The sequence below is a fragment of the Cyprinus carpio genome, chromosome B24 (assembly GCF_018340385.1).
Source record: "Cyprinus carpio isolate SPL01 chromosome B24, ASM1834038v1, whole genome shotgun sequence".
Classification (NCBI taxonomy): Eukaryota; Metazoa; Chordata; class Actinopteri; order Cypriniformes; family Cyprinidae; genus Cyprinus; species Cyprinus carpio.
In genome coordinates this window covers 1335833-1361451 of record NC_056620.1, presented here as the reverse complement: position 1 = coordinate 1361451, position 25619 = coordinate 1335833, and the positions used below count along the sequence as shown (strand labels likewise).

The following is a 25619-nucleotide window of genomic DNA, read 5'->3' as shown; positions in this document are numbered from 1 at the left end:
TTTTAATGTTGCAAAAGTTTTTCAAATATATGCTGTTCTTTTTTTATTAATCTGTAAATCCTAAAAAAATAAAGTGTATGATGATTTCCACAAAAAATATTGTGCAGTACAACTGATTTCAACACTGATAATAATCAGAAATGTTTCTTGAGCAGCAAATCATCATATTAGAATGATTTCTGAAGATCATGTGACACTGAAGACTGGAGTAATGATGCTGAAAATACAGCTGCGCATCACAGAAATACATTACAGTTTAACAGAGATTCACACAGAAAACAGTTATTTTATAAAGTAATATCATTTCAAATTTTTAAATTGCATTCTTGATCAAATAAATGCAACCTTGGTGAGCAGAAGAGACTTCTTTCAAAACCACAAATAAATCTTACCAACCCCAAACTTCTGTACACTAATATACAAGATGTAACAAGTATGTATGTGTTTAAAAATGTATTTCATTAAACAATGCTTCAAGTGTATTTTACTGTAACACACCGTAAGTCACTTCAGATAAAAGCAAAGGACTTCTTAATGACTTCTTATGAACAAAACACACGTGAAACGGCATTGTTTTGATATTATTCAATCTTTCATTGGATCCAGAGCTGAGCAGAAATCATCAAATGTTGTACCTGGTGAGCGTGTGTTTTTCAGAAACCTCATTCACATCAGCGCAGAGATTCAAAGCATGCTGTGAACCACACACAGATATCACCACAAGCCCCGATGCAGAACACTTACCGAAAAACATTTGGCAACATTTATTGTGTTCAAGTTTTTGTCGGGCAGAAAACACAAACACAACAGCATGTGATTGATAGTATACTGAATCTGCGTCTGTTTACAGGGACACTTCCAGGTATTCAGAGTCTCTGCCAAGAGAAATACACGCCTTTCAGTTCATCCTCCAACACTGAAGCAACTGTCCAAGATTTGACAAATTATTACTGACGCAATTAGGCTGCGGACTGCTTGGCAACTGACTCACATTGGCAAACTGGAAAATGAGCAAACCAGAAACACTATAAGAACAAAAAAAGAAAAAAAAAGATTCAAACCACTCATATATCTCTGTTACACAACGACATCACGTGACGTCATTCAAAATGTGTTCAATTTCATATTAAAGGAATAGTTCAACCAAATACATCACAAATAATCCACAGCACTCCAGTCCATCAGTTAACATCTGGAGAAGACAAAAGATGAAACAAATCCAGCATTAGGACTTTTTTAACTAAAATACATAGAGTCCATAATCCATAATAACACTTCCTCCAGTGAAAGAGTGCATCTGCTGTTGTCTCTCACATCAAAATCCAGACACATATTTGTTTAGAGCTGTTTAATCACTGCTTGATCTGTGCAGATTTCTCTCCTGATTCACACCAGAACACTTTTTCACTGGAGGAAGTGTTATTATGGATTATGTTCTTATTGTATTTGAGTTAAAAACGTCTTAATGCTGGATGTGTTTCATCTTTTGTCTTCTCCAGATGTTAACTGATGGACTGGAGTGCTGTGGATTACTTGTGGATTATTGTGATGTTTTTATCAGCTGTTTGGACTCTCATTCTGACGGCACCCATTCACTGCAGAGCATCAAATAAATTTTAGATTTGTTCTTAAGACTTTATTCCACAAGAGTGCATTATACTGATTAAAATGGACACATTTCCAGGTTTTTTTGTAGATAAAGTAAAAAAAAAAAAAAAAATATGCATAAGGACATGCATCTGCTTAAAAAATAAATAAATATGAAAAATAAATGTCAAATTTTATACTGAAATGCATATTAAGCATGTAAAAAAAATAAATAAATTGAAAACGTTGTTTCCAAAATTCTACACCATATGCATAAACATTAAATTCGCAATACTGAATAAATAAATAAATAAATAAATATGACTGAGAGAGTTTAGAGGTTTGCTCTTGACATTTGTATGACATACACACTTAAATCACTGAATACCTGAATCTAAATCAGCGTATAAGAAAGCATAGATAGATAACTGTATTTAAGCAGGCCATCACTTTCTTTTCTCTGGTGAGTATCCAAATACTTTTGTTAAGCCCAATTACTAACAGACACCAGATGTTTGGGTTTTTTTCTTATAGAGACGTTCACAAATATGTCTAGAGTTTAAGATCTGAGCTCAGAGAGTTCCCTTGTTGATATATAATGCTGTATTTGGAAAAGATCTATCAAGTCATACTGAGTTGTGATATTGAGAGTGATCAGAGAATGCCGAATCATCAGAGCTCATAATACATTAAAACATTTCCCATCTACAGTTAGTGTTAGTCTGGTTTCTCCTGTTGTCTCGGGTGGATCTCAAGGCCTTCATGATGACGCTCAGGAAACCGTTCAGGATGAGGCCGGAGGGACGTCTGCTAAACAAAGACTGCTCGATTGAAAGTCTGATGATTTCATAATATTTCTTTATGGAAAGACTGAAAACACACGGAGATCACGCTGAACTCCTCGTGTTCGTTTCAGACCGTCTGTGAATGTTTTCAAGCCAGCGGGGAAATAAAGTGGCGTATCTTCTGTCTGGAGTCCACATGAAGGTGTGGAGCTTCTCTGCTTACATGGACTTGGAGAGATTCGATTTAGATGTTTTCAGATGTGGTTGTCATTTTCATTCTCATTTGTTTTCACGATATCACCCGAGGAGAAGTCCAGCTCAAAACAAGCCCTCACAAAAATCCAGTGGTTTCTTATTGTTGAAACTCAGCCATCCATGTGATTGTTCACAAAACAGTTTGGAAACCATTTATTCATTTATTTTATTTGGTTTTATTTATTATTTTTTTTATTTTTTTATTAATTGTAATTTCATTTTAATTAAATTAAATTAAATTAAATTAAATTAAATTAAATTAAATTAAATTAAATTAAATTAAATTAATTTTTTTATTTTCAGGTATGAAATGTATTTCCACCACAGAATACAAAATAAAACAAGCAATTGTGCGATAAAGCTTAAAATAAGAACATTTATGTGAAACATTATCTCACACTGTGAGATACAGTCATAGTGTTGACATATTATAAAGTAACAATTATGAGAAACATCTAAGCAATAATGAAAAGCTGCCATCAAAAGAAATACAATAATATGTAATTAAATAAGGCAGGTATTCAATAAGATAAGGACTGATTATTAATAAGGTATTTAATATAAAAACTGAATATATATACATAAGAAACATCTTATATATATATCTGAAAGTAGTCTCTTCTTCTCACCAAGGCTGCATTTATTTGATTAAAAATATAGTAAATCTTGTGAAATATTATTACAATCTAAAATAACTGTTTTCTATGTGAATATCTGTTAAACTGTAATGTATTTCTGTGATGCGCAGCTGTATTTTCAGCATCATTACTCCAGTCTTCAGTGTCACATGATCTTCAGAAATCATTCTAATATGATGATTTATTGCTCTAGAAACATTTCTGATTATTATCAATGTTGAAAACAGTTGTGCTGCACAATATTTTTGTGGAAACAGTGATGCATTTTATTTTTCAGGATTCACAGATGAACAGAAAGTTCAAAAGAACAGCATTTATTTGAAATAGAAATCTTTTGTAACATTATAAATGCAATCCAATGCATCCATGCTGAATGAAAGTATCAATTTGTTTAAGAAATTTATATATTTTTTTGTTTTGTTTTTGAGACGAGTGCACACACTGAAGTAGTTGTCAGTGTCAGTGTCCTTGAGGAAACCGAGTGCCGTCACATCGAGCTTGTTACGCTTAAAGCATGTACAAAGTGTTGTATTTTTAGAGAGCAGGGAGATCCACGTCCTGAGGAAGCCGATCCTTATCTGCCACAAAAATATTAAGACAAACAGAGCGGAGGGTGCAGGCGTTTGTTCTTACTGCTGGCGAGCGTAGAGTATATGATGACAGATGAAAAGGCTGGCATTGCTGGAGCTCATACAAACACGAACAATGCTTTATTAATTCACTCAGCTGGAGCTGGAAAGTGTAACTGCGTTCATGTCAATAATGAGAATTAGAGAAGTGTTTGATTGGAGGCCTGACCATCAGTTCACTGATCAGAAATACTTCAAACGCAAACAAACAATGCTATTGTGTGTGTGTGTGTGAGACTGAAACATTTCACACATGATCATCTCTCACACAGCAGCCGGCTGACTCTTTCGTCTCGAGCTTCACCTCAACAGAGCGAGCGCTTCTCTCTGTTCCAGCGCTTTTCACTGCCTCACATTTATTAGGAGGGAGATGTCATTTTTGGCACAGAAATGCAGCATAAACATGTGTTGAGACGCTAGAGCGGCTGATTAACAGAGGAATGCTCTTTCTTCTGCGTTCTGTCACATTTGTTTGTGTCTGTGAAACACACACAGCTGCACAAAACAGTATTTTGGCAATTAATCTTAAACTTCAAAATATACAGCTTTTATTTATTTATTTATTTATTATTATTATTTTTTTTTTTTTGCAGTAAATGGCAGTTGGTCAAAATAACAAATGTTTTTATTTGTTGTGACTGAAAATCTGGGTTATTCCACCAAATGAAGTTTATTTACAAAAACAAATAAACTTTTATTATTATTATTATTATGATGTTATCATGTTTTCATTGTGCTTTATTGTTTTAGTTAGCTGTATTTTGTAGTTATTTTTACTTAATCAAAATATCCCAGCTGCAGTTTGCTTGAGATTATTGGAATACACAATGAAAAATAAAAATAAACACAAACACACACACACACACACACACACACACACACACACACACACACACACACACACACACACACACACAAAAAACCTCTTCAAATATTGATTTCTTAACTCTTCTGAGGATATGAGATTGGTATTGTGTTGTCTAAAAATGAATATAAGCAGTTTATTTTGACCAATTGTCATTTCATGCTCTAAATGACAACGTTTATTTAAAACTTGGAAGAAATGTCATCAATATTTTACAGAATTAAACAAAAATTATGTTTTACTCAAACAAATAACTATAAATCATAAATCCAGAGAAACTGAGACTATTCAAAGTGGTCTCTTATTTATTTATTTATTTATTTATTTATTTATTTTCATAGCTGTATGAATATATGCATTATGTAAGAACTATTATATATAAGGATATTTAAATTCTACAATATTCTATTCTATTTCCAAAACAGAGTAAAAATAAGTAACTGTGCGATAATGTTTTAAATAAAAACAGCATCACAATTTGAGTGAAATAAAATCACAGTCAAAATAATGAGAAATAGATATGCAGTTATGAATAATACAGTTGCCATCACAAGATACAAACCCATAATTTCCTTTTTTAAATTCTTAATGCATTACCATAAACCACAACAGTAATTTATACTGATTGCAATTTATTTATCATTAAATTACAATTATATATGAACATTATTATATTATATTATATTATATTATATTATATTATATTATATTATATTATATTATATTATATTATATTATATTATTAGAAATAAAAAAATGTAGCACAAACTATTTTTAAAGCACAATTTTACAAAAAATAATTTGATAGGATTTAAATGATTGACTTTGCAAATTCATTTTTTTAAATTAAAAAGTATATTTGACTCAAAAATTCATCAGTAATGTATATTGACTGCATATTTTAATCATTAAATACAATTATTTATATTTTATTATAAATAAGAGATATAGCACAAACACAACACGTTTAAAGCAAAAATATTTTACAAAAATGCAGTCAAGTTTCAAATAATTGATTACGTACATTAATTTACTGTTAAAAATGAATAAAAGAAAGTATTTGGCACTTTCAGGTTGTAAAAAATTAGCAGAACACGTTTATTTTACTTTTTATTTTACCATCCAGCCACTAAAATCTCTTTTAGGAACATTTGATTAAACATAATTGCAAAAATGCTTTGCTAATGACACTTTGTGTAGTAGTTTGTTATCAATGCAATTAAATGTAAATATTTTATGTGATTTAAAAAGACCCCAAATACTTTTTGGCCACTTCTTGCAGAAATGCACGCAAAATTGTATAAATGGTAGATGCTCAGCTGTTTTCCCGCATTTTGAAAGTTACATACGGATTGCGGTTGAATCTTAGGAGTTGTTTGTTTTGCATGTGCATCTAATGCACACGATATGAACGCCAGGTGTTTCCAGATGTGCAGTTTCCTTTCGGACAGGAACACATGCAGTCTCAAGCAGCAGCTGCTGTTTCACAGTCAGTTCCTACACATTACACAGCACAGGTGATGAGGGCTAATGGAGGAAGAGCTGATCTCAGGTCAGGCTTTACTAAACAATGCATGTTCATCCTGACTGCATACGCATGACCTCGGCTGAACCGTATAAAAACAAAGAATGCTGACTGATCAGATAAACGTATAAACACTTCTTGTTTGCCTGCCAGCTTCCTGAAGTATAGATGCAATATGTTAATGCCTCGCCACAATCATGTCTGAATTATAATCAGTAACAGAGCACATAAAAGTCTTGGACATTCTTCATTCACTATCACTGAAGAAAGAGTTCATGCTGAAAGATATTTTTCTGTCAAACACAACAGAAGCATTTTTGAAGAAACTCTCTTTAGATTTTTGTTTAATAACATTGTGACTTTTTATCCCACAACGCTGACGTTTCTTGTAATTATGAGTTTATATTTCACAATTCTGACTTAAGAATTGCAAGAAAAAAGTCTGAATTGTGAGATTTATTTTTTATTAACAATATTTTTTGTTTATTTTATTTTTTTCATGGTAGAACATAAACATAATTGCGAGATAAACTTGTAACTGGAAAATATATTTTCACAACTGCAAGAAAAAAGTCCTAATTCTGAGATAAAAAGTCTTAATTACTTTTTTAATTACTTTTTTTTTTTTTTTTGTGGCAGAAAATATACAAAACAAAACAAGCAAAATAACTGTAAGATGTAAAACTCAGAATTCTTGTGAAAAAAAGTCAAAATTGCAAGATTTTTGTCAGTGTCCGAATAAATATGGCCCTAACTGTAGATTATTTTATATGGTTCTCAAGTTAACAGCTCCTTGCAAGACTATGAGAAAATTAAAGCCATAAAGAGTACTTTTATGGGGTTTTTTGCCTCAGGTTACTTGAAGTCGCATCATGAAGACGTGGATAGAATACTGAATTTTAAATCATGAAGAGCATGTAAGAAATACAGAGAGAAGAATCAAATAATTAGCCTTCAAGAGCCAAAATTGCTCTCTGAGATACAACAAATACGGTTAGGTTTGTTTATAATTATGCCAGTGCATTATGCCAGTAGCTGGTTCTCATTACAGGGTTGTTATGAAATATTACTGTAATGCTCTCCTCATGTGCATTTTGCTATAACTCTTGCCACAAGTCTGACTTAATATCTGCTTGATGTGAAACCGTTTTCTGGTCATATTTATAAACAGATGAAACTATATAATGCCAAATTCTGTGGCTCGATCGAAAACTATGAATATGGCTTTGGATAAAAGCATCTGTTAAATAAATATCTGTGGGATTAGTTTCAGATGCAATGGTTTTTAATGCGAGTAGAGCTTGCCACATGCTGCTTAAAATAACAGTTTAAGGTAATACAAATAAAACATTAAATATAAATGAGGTTTTACAATCCTGGACTGTTGCCAATCAGATATTTTAGTATCATTTGGACAGTAGTTTTTATTAATATTTTGAACCGGTTTTTATTTATACATTTTCTGTTTTATTAAAATTTTTGTTAAAGTTAAAGTAATTTTGTTATATGATTTTTTTTTGTTTTATGCTAAAAAAAGAGAAATATTGCAGTTTTTATATATTTAACTTTATGCCTGTTAATGGTAATTTCATGCAACTTTTTCTTATGATTTTTATTTACAGTAACCTTGTTGCTAATATAATGCTATTAACCACCAAATTGCATTGCTTAGTTACAAACTAAACTACATTTACATTGCCAAATTACATAAAACACAATGTTCATATCAGAAATGTATAGAGGATAATACTGAGAGAAAATCTGCATCCAGTAAGATGGAAATTATCTACAAAACATATCTTGAAGTCAGAACAAAACATATTAAAATGCACTGCTGCCTTACAAACACTGAAATAAAAGAAAGGAAGCTAAAGAGACAATGAAAAGTGCGTGTATGATGTTTGTTTGTTGAGGCCAAAGAGAGGACATTTAGAGAAATTTAGAAAGTCTTATGATGTGTATGCTAGTTTTAAGCTGGCATCCATTCTTCTCTTACAAAACTCAAGATCAGTTTCTCATTTCTTGAATGCTTAGTCATTGCTCTCCATGGCTGATAAAAGTTTTTATATCAAATGGTTGGGTAGGTTTTCATGAGCCTATGGATTGCGTAATGCATGGCGTAAGCGTGTGTTCAGTCAAACACTAATGCAGTCAGGCTCAGATCTCCTTCATATGCCTGCTGTTGTTTTTGGCTCCTATTAGCCCTGAGGTTTGGCTTCCACTAACATGTGTGCGCACCCATAAGAAAAGTCCTTATATTCATGAGTACCCTGAATCAAAAAAAAAAAAAAAAGGTAGTTTTTTTTTTTTTTTTTTTTGTATTTATCAAGAAAGCATTAAATTCTTTAAAAGTGTCAGTAAGATATTATAATGTTACAAAAGATTTCTATTTCAAACGTTTTTCTTTTGAACTTTCTAAAAATTCACAATTCAGAATTTTCCTGTCATTCCTGACTTTAAAATTTCCTCCACTGTGAGAAAAAAAAAGAATTGTGAGATCGTAAGACATACACGAATAATTGCAAGAAATAAATGCTGAAATTATAAGATATAATTGAATTGCTTAGAATTATTGTTAATATAAACAATAGCGAATTTCAAGATTTAAATGTTAAATTTCAGGATATAAACAATTGCAAGATATAAACACTGAATTGCGAAATACAAGTGAAGAATTGCAGGATATAAACAAAGAACTGCAACAAATAAATGCAGAATTGCGGGATATAAATAAAGAATCGGAAAATAAACGCAGCATTGCAAGATATACAGTACACGCTGAATTGTGAAATATAAACAAATAATTGGAAAATATAAACAAAGATTTGCAATGAATTGAGAAATAATTGTGAGGTATTGCAGGATATAAACAAAGAACACTAAACTGTGTGATATAAACAAAGAATTGTTGAGATATAAACTCACAATTGCCAGAAAAAGGCAGAATTGTGAGAACTACCAAAAAGAATGTCAGAATTCTGAATTTCTATATCATATACCTCAGAATTGTGAGATAAAATGTAACAATTAACGGTTTTATTCATTCTGTGTCGGAAACAAGCTTCCATAAAAATAAAAACACTTATTTTTAATTTTAATAAGATTTCAAAATATTTCTGTATTTTTGATCAAATAAATGCAGCCTCGCTGAGCAGACGAGGCTAAAAACCTTTACAAACCGCAAACCTCTGAACATACAGTATATACAAATGTATTAGTGAATACAGAAATGTAGAGCGAACCCAAACCTTAAAATTCACCAGTGCATGAAAAAATCCAAATACATTTAATTTACAGATTCTCTTTATTTAAAAGTGAAGGGTGTAGTTTCTTTCAACAAATGTAGTTGTTTGGACAGCATAAGCTCAAGCATTTGCACGAGTGTTTAAAGAAACGCTAGCAAATCAAGAGCCCCTTCTACAGTATCATGATTTTTTTCTGCATGCAAAGACACAAGAAAGAGCAGCGGCCGTCCTGTTTGAGAGCTCTTCTGTCATGTCTGGCTCCTTCACTCTTTGTAATAAGTTGCCTCCATCTTGAAGGCAGATGTTGTGGCTTTTACGCTTGGAGAAAGTGGCTCTGGTTGTGTGCAGGTCTGGTTATGGGGTAACATGATCCAGGCATGCGTTTGACCTCCAGCTTAAGCAATCGCACGTAACTTGACTTATACTACTCAAACTAGCCTATCCTCACACAAACTTTCATACATACACTCTCACTGGCTTCACATTTTAGTGGCTAATGGATTTTGGGAGCAAAGAACATTTTAGTCCTCAATCTGAAACTAATGATGATGTGTTAATGGCACTGACAACTCAAGTTGCAACTAGAGTTATTATAGTTAACTGATAAGAAACCATTAACTCTTTCCCTGCCATCGATTTTGAAAAAATTTGCCAGCCCCGCCAGCGTTTTTGCTGATTTTCAGTAAAATGTGATGTCCCCCCAGAGTATTGTATGAATAGCTGAACATGCAATACATTTTTACCTCTTCCTGGATCCACATTTCACTCTGTAACAGTTTGAAAACTCTGGGCAGTTTTCATTTATATGCTGTTAGTGTTGATCACATTATTGCTCACATGCATATGCTTACATATGAGATCGCTCCTTTCTGCATTTTCCTGGTCTGTGTTTTTGATCGGCACTCATTCAGGAGATGCGTAATAGTGCCCCCTAATGTATAACAGCAAAAACTCGGAAAATTCCATGTTTGATGGGGAAAGAGTTAATAAAAAAGAAAGATCTTAAATAAACTTAAACTGAAATAAAATGTTAAACTTTTATTTTAGCTAGCAGCTAATTATATATATATATATATATATATATATATTAGTTTTCAAATAAATATATATATATATTTTTTTTTTTTTTTTACAGAAAATAAATAAAAAATTTTCCAAAGGGAAAAAAAAATAAAAAAGTATTTGCTTTTTATTTTACAATTCAGACTTTTTCCTTGCATAAAAAGTTACAATAGTTGACCAAACTAAAACCATGAAAACTTAAAGGGGTCATATGATGTTGCTAAAAAGAACATTATTTTGTGTATTTGGTGTAATGAAATGTGTTTATGTGGTTTAAGTTTCAAAAAACACATTATTTTCCACATACTGTACATTATTGTTTCTCCTCTATGCTCCGCCTTCTGAAACGCATCGATTTTAACAAAGCTCATCGTTCTGAAAAGTGAGGTGTGCTCTGATTGGCCAGCTATCCAGTGCGTTGTGATTGGCTGAATACCTCAAGCGTGTGACAGAAATGTTACGCCCCTCACCATACTGTGATGCGTGTCCCAGCAGCACGAGACTCAGTCCAGCTGCTCTGCTCGAGCACATCCCATCATCGCTTTCTTTTAGCAGTGCAGTCAGTGTACTGTTAGGAGTAACTGAATAACTCAGGATATTGGTTTATGTCACGTCAGAGGGAGTGTCAGGCACCTTTATAAACTGAATAACTTAGTTTATCGAGCACAAGATGCGAATTGTTTCAAAGATTCGGTTCGATTTGGTGAACTGGTTCGAGCGGTTTCACTAAGAAGATCGGATATAGTTTTTTTAAAAAAAAAAGATCCGGACATCACTAGACGAGACAAATCCAGTAAAACCCATTACAAACGAGGCATTTGTTGCATCCAGTGGAGACATAATTACTGATTATAATGACTTATGCTGTCTTTCTACGCGTTTTATTTATCGCGCTGTTTAAACCATGTCTGCATTTGTGATCAGAGAAACAACAAACAACAAGCCTACTCAACTGCTCCAAACTCGTGTTTGAATCGTCATTGGCAAATTATTTAAATATAAAAATGTACTTACAGGCTGTGAGTCAGAACACGTGAAAACACACACACACACACACACACACACACACACACACACAAAAAAACACAACAATCACACACACAAAAAAAAAAAAACATTAAAACATTATTTTAGCTAACTGCCAAGGCAAGATTTTTTCATTTTCATTTAGTTTAACTTGATACCAAAATGGTACACTAAAATGAATAAAACTAAAACTGAAATAAAAATGTACTAAAACTATTAAAAAATGACAAAAATAAAAACTTATCCAAAACATTAATAAAAACTATAAAAACTAATCTTAATAAAATAAAATGTATTAATACAGTTGACTGGTTGATTTTATAGTCTCAAGCATTCAGAAATCACACAAAAGAAAATTGAGCAGTTTTTCCAAACCATGGTTGATTTTTGTAAGGGTTGTGATGTCCACATGTTTTTGAAGATAGAGGCTGTAGCATTTCTATGCAAAACGGTGGCCAAAAATGAAAGATTGTAGATATTTGAATTATAAACTTTATATAAATGTTTCAAGAATGTTTATATATTGTTTTTATATAATGCCTTTTAAGTCATTTTAAAGGCTGTTGTTGTCTGTTTTTATTACCACAAAAATATTATCTTAATGCTTATGTGTAAACTATTATTTAAAGTAAAAAAAAATAAAAATAAAAAACATGGTTAATTGGTGGTTGCCATCTATGGTTACAAGAACCATGATTTTTGTTTTTATTCGCAGTAAAACCATGGCTAATTTTCGTAAGGGAACATGGAAATTCAGAGAGAATATTAGATGCATTGTTTGTGGTTAAATTATTACCGACGTTAAAACACGTTATTAACACCAACAGCCAAAAAAGTTTTTAGCCTACTGCGTCTGCGTTCACCGTAAAATGTACGCTACAGGTTGTGAAGAAAACTGGGCAACCAATAAGATCTGCACAGTTTTGCTCAGTGACAGTGAATAGCAGAGGATGAAACTAGAAAAAGAACTCGAGATTCTCTCTCATTGCAAATACACAAAATCTAAACGGCTGTTTGAAACAGAAACAGAAAGTTGTGCAGCACTTTGTGCACTAGGGTATTTCTGCTTTTCCAATAGCGCCACCTACTATCACAGAGTGAATCTGCATTTTCATTCAGCCCGTTTATTTTTGCTTTTCCAATAGCGCCACCTACTATCATAGAGTGAATTTTGGTTTTGTTTCTTCTCTTCTGTTATGAAACCAATATTTTGTATACTACAAGTGCAGAAGTGTTTGATTGGTTCATTATGTTTAACTGGTTAAATCAACTAACCAGATCGAACCGGTTTTCTCTACCACCTGATCTCAACCGGCTCCATCTAATGCATTAGTCTGGTTTACGAATCTGCAGCGGAGAGCTAGATCTAGCTAGTACTCACAGTTGAAGTTGGGCTCGATGTTGTCTCCTGCTAACAGACTGTTGATTGTGATTTGGTAGATGATGTGCAGCAGCAGGAACGTCATACTGGTGAAGCACAGGGATTTCAGCAAGCGCCCCGTGTGACCTGTTGAAAGAAAATAATTAATACACACATTGTGCATACAATCTGCAACATAAATAAAGTCAACGTACACAGTAATTTGGTTCATAAGTGCGTGAAAGATTCCCTGTTCAGCATAGGATGCATGTACTGTATCTGTCTGGAACTAATTAGCTGGTCCACAGGCAACACTGGCCTGGCTTGTTTTTCACAATTTTAAAAAGAAACGTAAAAACCAGAACAACAACAAACCTACTGGAGATGAGAAGAGGAATAGACTCTTGCTGATGATTAGAGGATTAGATAAATGCAAATCTAGTTTAAACATATACAAAGACATTTTTATTGGTCATAACTTCTGGAGAGAAACACTGCAGACACTGGACGATTTATAGAAATGTGTCATTGCGTCTCTGTCTCTTAAATGTATGCTATGAAATTTTTTTTGGTCATAACTTCTGGAGAGAAAAACAGCTGATAAAAACATCCATTATTAAGACACTTGTAGCTTTAAACCATTGCTTTCGAGTCAATAATCCATAATAGTGCTTCCTCCAGTGAAAAAGTCCATCTCCTGTTGTCTCTCACGTCTGACGGCACCCATTCACTGCAGAGGATCCACTGGTGAGCAAGTGATGCAATGACACATTTCTCCACATCTGATGAAGAAACAAACTTCTCTACATCTCGGATTTGTTTATGATGTGTGAGATTTAACAATTTTTTATTTTCAGGTGAACTATTAATTTAGGTCGTAACATCAAATCCTGTTGACTGTTACAGAGGAAGAACTACTAAATCAATGACTTGTAATATTCCAGATTCTTATGGTTTCAGTCCAAATTCAATCACTCCACGTCTCAGGGTGAAAGTTCATCGAGTTGAACCTGTCCTTCTGCTCTTAATAGAAAAGAGCTGCAGTAATCCACTGCTATTAGCGGGAACTCACCCTTGTATTACAGCTCTCTCTGTTTCTCTCTCGCTCTGGGCATTCATTTAGCGCTGATATCTTTGGCAGTGTTTGGGCTGTTCATCATTTAGGATCACGAGGCTCAGTGTGAGTTCAGAGCCGTGGCGATTTCAGAAAAATCTAAGTGAAACAACGCTGTGAGTAATGCAGGCCATAACTGGGTCAAAAAGAGTTTAGATTTATGCATTTAAATATTTTTTATGAAAGAAGAGAAGGGTTTGGGTTGGGTGGGTGTTGGTCCGCTATCAAAGGATGCTGGGAGTAGCACAGATAGCATCAAGCATGAATTTGATGATGTTAAAAAACAACCACAACCCATCCGGCCCAAATGAGGAAATGACATCATACTGTATGCAAACCAATAAGTGCTTAATTTAATTGTCAATTCGGGTCAGATCATATCACAAATTAAAGATTATTAAAAGTATCTGTAAGAAAGCGGGATGAAATTTCACCCTACTTGAGGGTTTGCATGGGCAAAAATGCTAAGAAATGTGTTTGTATTCGATTTTTGAAGGCTTTGGAAGCAATATCGTCTGTAAACGGTGGTCAAGGAAGTGGCTGAGGTAGAAAACCAGGTCTGAAACATTATTACATGTATAATGTTTGTGTGTTTTTAGTTATTATTAAATCTTGGTCATGCGAGCGCAAGAGAGTCTCTTTTGATTAAATGCAGACCTCATTAATTCACAAGAGCACGTTTACGGTCATATTTAAAATATCAGAGGTAATGAGAGCGGATCGTTTGGTTCCCTGTGGATTTTGATGAAATATTATGTATCAGTCCTCAGACGCGGCTGTTTCCGTAGCACACCGTAACTCGATTTCTTAAAACGTTAGGAAGCAGAACCAAGGCTAAATGCTTCCTCATTATAGAATTAGACAACTTTTAGAAAGGACTAGAAAAAAGTGGCTTTGTTGGACCCTTTTGTTTTTTTTTTGGTCTAATTATCCACTATTTTATGGCTTTTATATATGATTGTTGATGTAATCTATATGATAGTATCCTTAAAGTTAACAAAATAAACCTATATATACACTACTGATCATAATTTAGTCTAAAACAATTTTGGTTGTTGTTGATAAATGAATTTTTTTATTATTATTATAATTTTTTTTTTTTTTTCAAAGATGCATTAAATTGGTCAAAAGTGACAGTAAAGACATTTATAATGTTCAAAAAGATTTCTATTTCAAATAAATGCTGTTCTTCTGAACTTTCTAAACATCTGTGAATCCTGAAAAATAAAATGTATTAAATAAAATATTATGCAGCACAACTGTGTTTCCACAAAAATTTTTGAGGTGTGAAATTGACACTGATAATAATCAGAAATGTTTCTTGAGCAGTAAATCATCATACACTGAAGACTGGAGTAATGATGCTGAAAATACAGCTGCACATCACAGAAATAAATTACAGTTTAACAGAGATTCACACAGAACACAGCTGTTTTAAATTCTAATAATATTTCATATTTTTTACTGCATTTATGATTAAATAAATGCAGCCTGGGTGAACAGGAGAGACTTTTTTCTATTTATACTTACTACAGTGGTAAGTGTAAATTTCCCATCTAGGAAAATTAACCAGATAACATCATCTCATATTTTTTTATATATGATGTATTGCTGTATAGCTGTATTGTAAGCAAAAGGCTATTGAATATTTACATCAATACAGGAAAACATTTGTGTTGATCAAACCATTTTATGGGGTTTTAAAACTAATAAAGAAATGACTGAACAAACATATCTGTGACAATCAAGTTTCAGCTAAGTACTGTGCAGAAAGCAGACAAATATGAATTTTTGGAGCACTTGTCTCCATCAATGTATTAACACCTACTAATAATAATGTCTAAAGCACCTGAGGAATCGGAAACCGCTGTCTGCCAAGATTTTATGATCTTTACAATGGTTTACTGTTATGAAAATGTTTTACAGGTCTGCGCATGCCGTCAGTTTTACTGTGCGTTCAGGCGATTAGCCTAATTAGAAAACATTCTCTTCAGCAGCAGCAAAGGCTTTCCTTTGACTAAGTGTGTAGAGTGATGAAAAAACGCATTAGTCAATCATTCGGTGGATGGAATATGTGCCGATGACGACTGTGAGCAAACGGAGAGCGCCGATCATGTACTGAAGCCATTATGAGGTGCAGCAGGAATTATAGTAAAAGCTGAAGTGAGTTTGAGAAAGGCGAAACCAGCACAGGAAGCGCAAATATGGACCAGATGTGTTTGTTATTTAGCGGCGGAGGACTAAAGGCTGCTCTGCTGGCACGTTCAGCCGCGGTTTCTCATTATTCTGTTCCCCGATGAGCCACTGCATCCATTTCAGGCGACCGAACGAGTCTCAATGTTTGTGTGCGGTGTGTAATGGTGAAAATGTGTGTTCATTGTCTGGGAGCTGCAAAAACTGGGCCAGACTTGTAATCGTATTCAGTATTGCCAAATTGAAAGCTGCAGATGGTTTGGACCGTCAAACATCCCCTTGGCTTGAAGTTGGCTTGCTTTTGTAGTTTTATAAAGGGACTATCTGTGGATATAACTATTGATCGAGTGACCGCAACACACAGACAGTGCAGCAGCACTGACGACAGCAGAACCTCAGTCGATACCATCAGATCTCCAAAAGCTTTTAGGGACTTAAATGGAAAATCGGAGATTCACAATTGACATCAATGAGCAGGACAGAGTCAAATTCAATCACGCAAGCTATAAAATGTTACTCTTATGGGAATGTGTCTCCTCTCATAATTGACATAATTGATTTGAATCAATTCATTCTTACACTACAATTACTTTAAGCCAGAGAGCAACTACTGAAGTCTGGTAGAGTTTCATGGTTATTATATGCACAGTACATACTGTAAATAAAATTACTATAATTTAAACTAGCTGTTCTCTATGTGAATCTCTGTTAAACTGTAATTTATTTCTGTGATGTGCAGCTGTATTTTCAGCATCATTACTCCAGTCTTCAGTGTCACATGATCTTCAGAAATCATTCTAATATGATGATTTGCTGCTCAAGAAATAATTCTGATTATTATCAATGTTGAACACAGTTGTGCTGCACAATATTTTTTGGTGAAACTGTCATACATTTTATTTTTCAGGATTCACAGATGAATAGAAAGTTTAAAAGAACAGCATTTATTTGAAATATAATCTTTTGCAACATTTTAAATGGCTTTACTGTCACTTTTGATTGATTAAAAGTGTACTCTGTGAATAAAAATATAAAAATATAATATAATACATATAAAAATATAAAACAATAAAAGTTTAAAACAAAAACAATAAAAAGAAAAACAACACCTTTAAATCAGTAACACAAAAGATACGGATATTATTTATTTTATTTTATTCAAATTGATTTAAGATAAATATAAGATAAATATTCGAGCTAGATTTAAGATTATAATTATAAAACAGATCATTCTGACTCTTAATTCTGAAAAAAATGACCTGAGTTCACAAATCAATGTGAAATTATTATAAACATACACATTATTGGTGTACATGCAATCAATCTACAGTTGAGTTGGTGAACTGATATTTTTCAGTTTTATTTTTTATTTTTGTATTTTTAATTTTAATTTTAGTTGCACTTCTAGTAGCTTTGCATTTTTGTCCTTTACAGTTTTTAAACTGCATTTCTTTTTTAAACTCTTAGAGGTTTTTTAAATATATTTTTCTGTTTTATTTATTTATTTATTTATTTATATTCCTGATAAATACACACAAATCAATTCTAAACTTCTGCTTTAACCCCTGACGTGAATCACGGAATTAAAACACGCTGCTTTATTTCACACTTTGCACTTTTTAAAACCAAAAAGCTTGAATAGTTGTTTATTGTTCCCAGATACTTTGGTCAGTGTTTCGCTCAGCATCTGGTTCCTGAGTTTACGTGTCGAGAAAGTGAATCATCACAAGCTCTGATTCATTTATAAAAACCCCAGCAAATCTCTGTAGCGCAGGAAAAGTCTCGTCTGACCTTTTCTTACTGGCACAGTTTATTACAGACCCATATTAGATCAGAACGCTGTTATATAAATGACTTCTCTACACATACAGCAAGGATTAAAAAGAAAGTAAGCAAATGAAGCTGTGTGGGTGTGAAATAGATCCAGGACTGTAGAGTTCATTTAGCAGTCTCTAATTCACCAACGTTTCCTTCTTTAAACATACTAGATATATAGCAGCGTCAGTGCTTTATGGTTATTTATACTCCGGTCTGGTGCCACAGACTTATCAAACTCTGTTTTACAACAGTGTTATACAGCGTACGGTTTGGCCTCAGAAATGTGGGACTAACATGAAAACAGCAGAAATGCACTGGAGAGCAGGTAAACTCAGTTCAGTCTGTGATATATTACCCACAATGCATCTGAAGCAGCTGTTCTGATGTCCTGGTGTCCTTCGTGACAGTGATCTGGACTTGCATGTTGTATTCAGATGTTTTAGCTAGTTTTTAACAATCTAGGAATTTGTGAGATCTCAATGAACAATGAGCCAAAATTGACATTTTTATTAAAATGTGGGTGATTATATGAAGACAGAATTTGTATTTCTGAGTGAAGTATTACATTTTCCTCTTTTTGTTCACATTTCCCTGAACTCATTTCTTATTTCAGTGCTTAAACATGCTTTGAGTCAAGTTTTGTATAATATGTGCACCACGGTTCAAAGGTTTGTGGTCAGTATAACTTTTTTTTTTTTTAAGAAATTGATACTTGTATTCAGCAAAAATGCATTCAATTGATCAAAAGTGACAGTAAAGAGATTAGCAAAAAAAAAAAATTATTTTCTTTTGAACTTTCTATTCATCTGTAAATCATGAAAAATAAAATGTATGACAGTTTAAAGAGATCATGTGACACTGAAGACTGGAGTAATGATGCTGAAAATACAGCTGCGCATCACAGAAATAAATTACATTTTAATAAATATTCATATTGAAATAAGTTATTTTGAAATATAATAATATTTCAAATTTTTCTTTGCATTCTTGATCAAATAAATGCAGCCTTGGTGAGCAGAAGAGACTTTTTTCAGGAACATTAAAAATCAACGGCCCCATGAAATATAGGTCAGATTGCAAGTAGATTAAAGTTGATGAACTTCCAACAGCAAGATTTCCTCGGTACTGACCGCGTTCCAAAAATAAAGGAGTGATTAAATGAAGACGACTGCCCATGAGGACCTGTGAACCATCGCTGAGCTGCTTCCTGAGGAAGTGAGGTTCGGACGAGCTCTCCACTGAGCTCTGTTTCCTCAGGAAACCCTCTTGCCTCGAGAGGACACATCATCTCTTTGTCCTGCACTTATACTTCTCTTTCTACTGGGATCAACGGGGTTTCAATGTTCTCATTACATCAATGTTTCTCCAACAAAAACTTAAAGGGCTAGCTCACCCAAATATTCACTCAACCTCATGTCAAACAAAAACGTGAATCACTTTCTTTCATCAGTGGGACACAGAGAAGATTTCACTTGCTACATAACTATATAACAAATAAATGCTACTTTTTATCTTACAATTCTATATTTTTTTTCCTCTAAATTTTGTCACAATTCTGACTTTAAAAATGTCATATACAATATGTATATACTGTATACATATACAAGCTCTAAACTTTTCATGTGGTGTCAAACAACACCCTTAATTTTTTGTTTATTACTCAGTGTTTCTTGATCTTTCTCACATGCAAATAATTTAAACCTACCCAGTAAAAAAGCTACATGGTGCTTTATGTTTGTCTCTATTATATGATGGATTGCAGACTGAGAATCACGTCACATGATGCCGGAAGCATGCAGTGGGGTAAAAATCAGCTGCACAGATGGGAAACATCTTCATCTGTCCACCGTCTGAACCCGTGACCCTCAGCCATCGGCCGAATCAGTGCTGTGTGTAAGAGACCCACAGCTGTCCTCAAATCAGCTCCATGTGTGCAACAGCAATGGCTCAAATGATGGTCGAGTCTTTCATGAGACTTTCAGAAGTAAAATTCTGCACGGACACATTTAGTGACATTTTTAATGCAACACATGATTACAAAAAAAAAAAAAAAAAAAAAAAAAAAGCCCAGTTTAAAGAGTAAAATCACAACATTATGAGATTTAAGTAATACAGTTTTGAGAATAAAATTAAAATAAGTTGTAATAGTATGAGAATAACATTAAAAGTCATAAAACCATAAAAATAATTTGTTGTAACAAACTTCTAATTTTCATTAAGGTTAATTGAATGTACTAAAATAAAAAATAAAACAGAAAAATATAATATTAAAAAAAAAAAAAACTGTAGTTTTAAAAATTAGTTTAAAAAGAAATACAGTTTAAAAACTAAAGGACAAAAATGCAAAACTACTAGAAATTTAACTAAAATTAAAATTAAAAATACAAAAATAAAAAAATAAAACTGAAAAATATAATATAAAATTTAGATTTAAAAATTAGTTTAAAAATAAATACAGTTTAAAAACTGTAAAGGACAAAAAATATAAAACTACTAAAAATTTTACTAAAATTAAAATGAAAAATACAAAATAAAAACAAATTCAAAGTATTAATAAAAATTACAATAATATTTCAATGATACTAAAATAACACCAAATATAGTCACTTATTTAATAAAATATTTGTTTCCCTTTTTGTTCTAATTATAGAATGTACCAATAATATAATATAACGTACAATGTACCAATTAAAGAGCCTATTTGTGTAAATATAGGTGCTGGATTTAAAGAGCCTATTTGTGTTAATTTTGGTTGTTGATGTTAAGTATTGTTTATTTATTTTGTTGGCCAGGTGAAATTCTCAGTCTGATCACTGGTTTTGGTTCATGTCGGTAAAGAGGATGTGTGAGCAATAATAACAGCAATGCTTGTTTAAACAAGCAGCACTAATAAAGAAAGAAAAGAGTGTGTAAAGATCAGGCAGGTCATCTCAGCTCTGCTCAGTCACAGATGCTGGATTTCACGGCCTGCGGCTGGAATCTCCTCAGACGAGCGACAAGCCTCTGCAAGCCTCGCAGATGAGAGTCAGAGCAGCGGTGACACCTCAGTCTCTCCCTCTGAATAAACAAACACCAGCCACCAGCTTCGTCTTTGGCTGAGCAATACTGCAGAAGAACATCTGTATTGTAAACTGATAATACTATAGCATTATCGCCACTTCATAAGGGAGTCATTTCCAGATGATTCTGATCAAACCAGACTTACTTCACTCCTACAGATGATCTCATTCTGTGGTTTGAAGGAATAATTTTACCAACAATGAAAATTAGCTGGAAATGTGCTCTCCCTCAGGCTATCTGAGATCAGGATGAGTGTGTTTCTTCATCAGGTTTTGTAGAAATGTAGCACTGCATCAGTGTCTCAGCAATGGATGCTCTGCAGTGAATGGGTGCCGTTCATCAATGAAGAGTTCCAAACACGCTGATAAAAACATCACATATAAATCCACAAGTACATCCACAGCACTCCAGGCCACAAAAACAACATCCATCAGTTAACATACCAATAGTCTGTAAAGACAGAAGACAAAAGAATGATAAACAATCCAGCATTAAGAAAAGGCCGTTTTTAAAACAACTCAAATACATAGAGTCTCATAATCCATAATAACACTTCCTCCAGTGAAAAAGTGTTCTGGGTGGTGAATCAGGAGAGAACTCTGCACAGATCAAGCAGGCGTTTAAAAACAGCTCTAAAATAAAAAAACAAAAACAAATATGTGTCTGGATTTTGATGCGAGAGGACAACAGGAGATGCACTATTTTGCACTGGAGGAAGTGTTTATTATGGATTACAGAACCGAAATGTATTTGAGGGGTAAACACACGTCTTAATGCTGGATGTGTTTTCATCTTTGTCTTCTCCAGTAGTTAACTGATGGACTGGAGTGCTGATGTGGATTACTTGTGCGATTTAGTTGTGATGTTTTTATCAGCTGTTTGGACCTCGTCATTCTGACGGCACCCATTCACTGCAGAGCATCCATTGCTGAGACACTGATGCAGTGCTACATTTCTACAAACCTGATGAAGAAACAAACTCATCCTAATCTTGAAAAGCCTGAGGTTGAGCAGATTTTCAGTTAATTTTCATTTTTGGGTCAACTACTCCTTTAAGTGAACAGCTCAACCCAGAAGAGAGGAGTATTTTGTTCAAAGCAACACACAAACCCAGTGATTCAACGTCTGGCGAGACTCTTTTATCAAGCAGTGAAACATCCTACCAGAGGAAGTTTTTATTGCTCACAGGTCACTCTTTCATAGTTCGGGAGACCTAAAGACCTACGAAAGAACCGCTCGAAAGAAACCGCTGCCTTTCCTGTTTTTGACAGAAATCTGTTCCCTGATTTTTTCTGGGGACGGGGTCTTTAGTCAAGGCCGTTTTTCGCTTTTTTTTTTTTTTTTTGTAACAGGCAAATAAAACCTTAGTTCCATCAATACACTTTAGTTCACAATAATTTGTTTTTATTTATAGTTTATATTTAATGTTTATTGCTAATTAGGAATTGATAGGACTTTAGGAAGAAGATGGTGTTATGAATCAAAGAATCCTGAAAAATAAAATGACTACTTTTAATGTATAGTGTAATAACCAATTCATCCAAATTATGTTCAACATTGATAAATAATTCAGAAATGTTTCTTGATGCAAACGCAAAAAATCAGCATATTAGAATGATTTCTGAAGATCATGTGACACTGAAGACTGGAGTAATGATGCTGAAAATTCAGCTGCGCATCAAAGAAATAAATTACAGTTTAACACAGATTCACACAGAACACAGCTGTAATAATATTTCACAACGTTACTGTTTTTACTGTATTTTGGATCAAATAAATTCAGGATAGATGAGTAGAAGGGACTTCTTTCCAACCACAAAAAAATCTTACCGACCACTAACTTTTGAACAGTAGTGTATCAAAACAAAACAAAAGCTGAGAAATCACACATACAGTAAAAGAGCTCTTAGAAGTGATAAGTTTAAGTAAATTATTTATTATTTGTGATGAGTTTATTTTCATTTTTGTGATTTATTTATTTATGGTCTTTTCCTCTTGGTGTTTATTTATTATGTTTTTTTCCTCATGTTTGCAATAATTTTGTATCAATCTAGTTGATATGTGTGATATGTGTGATATATGTGGGTTTTGTTGCTGTGGTTTTGTTTTGTTGTGAGCATATAGGATGATTTGTTTGTTGTGTTTAGATGAGATCTGAACTAATGAACCGAAGGACAACCGAAGACACAGTGAGGAATGCTGGGAAATCAGCGGAGCCTCATTACCGAAGACACAGTGAGGAATGCTGGGAAATATAAATAAATAAATAAATAAATAATAATAAACTTCTGATATATAATTATGTGTGAAAGGTTGACTCACATTGAACATTTTTATTTAAATGGAAAAAAGGTATCAAAACTATTATTTATTTTGTAAATGTTCTGTTTAGCAGGCCAATTTCCACCTATTCATACCCATATTATTTCAATGTGATCTATTATAACAGTAAAAAAAAAAAAAAAAAAAAAAAATATGAAAATAAAAGAAATGTTTTTGTTGACAGACAATCTAAATTTTCAATTGCTATGGAAAATTGGTTTGTTTTTTGTTTTGTTTGTTTTGTTGTTGTTTTGTTTTGGTTTGGTTTGTTTGTTTTTGTTTGGTTTTTTTTTGTTTTGCTTTGTTTTTGTCCTTGCACCTGTTCTTACAATCTTGTTTTGCTATAACCCATTTCCACCTTTAACGCAATAATAATAACATAATAATAATAATAATAATAATACTAATAAAATAATAATTAATAATCTTTGTACTACTACTAATAGTTAGTAGTAATAAAAAATTATACACAGATACTGTATGATGAATAAATAAATAATGTTTTAAGAGGAGAGCGGTCTGCTGAATATCATGTGTTATTAATCTATAATTTATCAACAATGTATTTATTTATTAAAAAGCCCAAACTGAACGATGATTTCAAAATTTACTAAGTTATCTATTGTAATTACATAAAACTATAACAAACTCTATGAATAAATTAGTGTTAATTTTGTATCATTGCTATACTATTTTGTTAATATTTTAAATTAGATTTTATTTTTATAGCGTCTGTTTTACTATTTTGTTAATATTTTAAATTAGATTTTATTTTTATAGCGTCTGTTTTCATTTTATTTTTTATATATTGTTTTTTAATCTATTTATTTATTTATTTTGTATTGTTGTTGTTTGTTTAAATATGTGTATTTAGCTTTTTATTAAGTTTCAGTCTTGAGTTTATTTATTTAGTTTTAGTTATATTAGTTTGAGCCTATTTTAGTACTTCAGCTTAAACTACATAAAAAGAAGAAATTTAGACTTGGCAACTATCTGAAATAAAATAAGTAATAACAAGTAAATATAATAATTTAAGTTTTTATATATTGTATTTCAGCCAAGATGTATTTAATTTTATTTTAGTGTCTTTTTTATGTTTTTTGGGTTTTATCATATTAATTTATGTTATATTTTTTTATTTTTTATTTTTAATTTTAATTTACTTAATTCTAAACCTATATTTGATGACCACTGATCTGAATATCTACAATATCTACGGCAGGTCAGACCTTGTTTCTCAGTTCTGAGTCGGGAAAATATTCTGTCAAAGTGTAACAGTAACCTTTTTCTTCAAAAAATTTTTGTTTTGGGAAAATGATTGTGTTTGTTTAGCTGCTTGGGTTATTTTAGAAATTCACAGTCTTTTAAGGTATCAAGCTCGTGTTATGATGTAAGGTATTTAATTACACGGGGGAATTTCATTGCTCGGGGGGTCTTTGAGACTCACCCTGCATTGTTGTCTTTGTAGGCTCGGCGAAGAGTGGGATGAGTAAGAGGTAGATGAGGTAGACGAAGGACAGCCAGTTGTACCGGAACAAGCATGCTGTGAAATAAAGAAGAACAGGAGAGAATGATGAGTGTGTTTGTCTTCTGTCTCCAGACTGTGATAACAGTACATAAACCAGACGCTGGTTCTGGTAGAGTCTTTAATTAAAGAGAACGCTCTTCATTCATTAAAGGACTGTGATACGGTGCATGCAAGCAGGAAGGGCTCGGGATTTGTGATCGGATTTGTATCGTGTCATGAATAGTGTTGATTTGTGGATTCTGGCTTTTTGCATTTTAGGAGTTATAACTTTAGATAGTAATAGTCTTAAGTAATAAGTGAGCTGCAGGCCCCGCATAAATAGCTTTGATTTTATGATATTTTATTTTTCAATTTAGTTGACTGATTGATTCAAGTAAGTGGAATAAAGGAATTGAATGCAAAAGGATTTGCAACATAGCTTGAAAAGAACTGTTTTGTAGATGTCACTGTGTGATATTTTGATATCTAATGCAGGGAAATGTATTGATTTTTGTAAAAAATAGCTTGCTGATGGTGAATGAATGGACAGAGGGAATAAAATAAAATAAAATAAAATAAAATAAAATAAAATAAAATTAAAAAATAAAATAATATAACGATAAAATAA

General features: G+C 32.8%; 1 protein-coding gene across 3 annotated transcripts in view; it reads right to left on the bottom strand.

The window, feature by feature from the left end:
* The window catches only part of LOC122142204 (piezo-type mechanosensitive ion channel component 2-like), a 75478-nt gene that overhangs the window by 29056 nt on the left and 20803 nt on the right, over positions 1–25619 (bottom strand). For all 3 annotated transcript variants that reach the window (XM_042751954.1, XM_042751952.1, XM_042751953.1), the window contains exons 2-3: positions 24932–25027; positions 12999–13124 (exon numbers count right to left, since the gene is read on the bottom strand). In XM_042751954.1, coding sequence (XP_042607888.1) covers positions 12999–13124; positions 24932–24938 — 133 coding nt within the window. In that variant the 5' untranslated portion in view covers positions 24939–25027. The remainder of the gene's footprint in view (positions 1–12998; positions 13125–24931; positions 25028–25619) is intronic.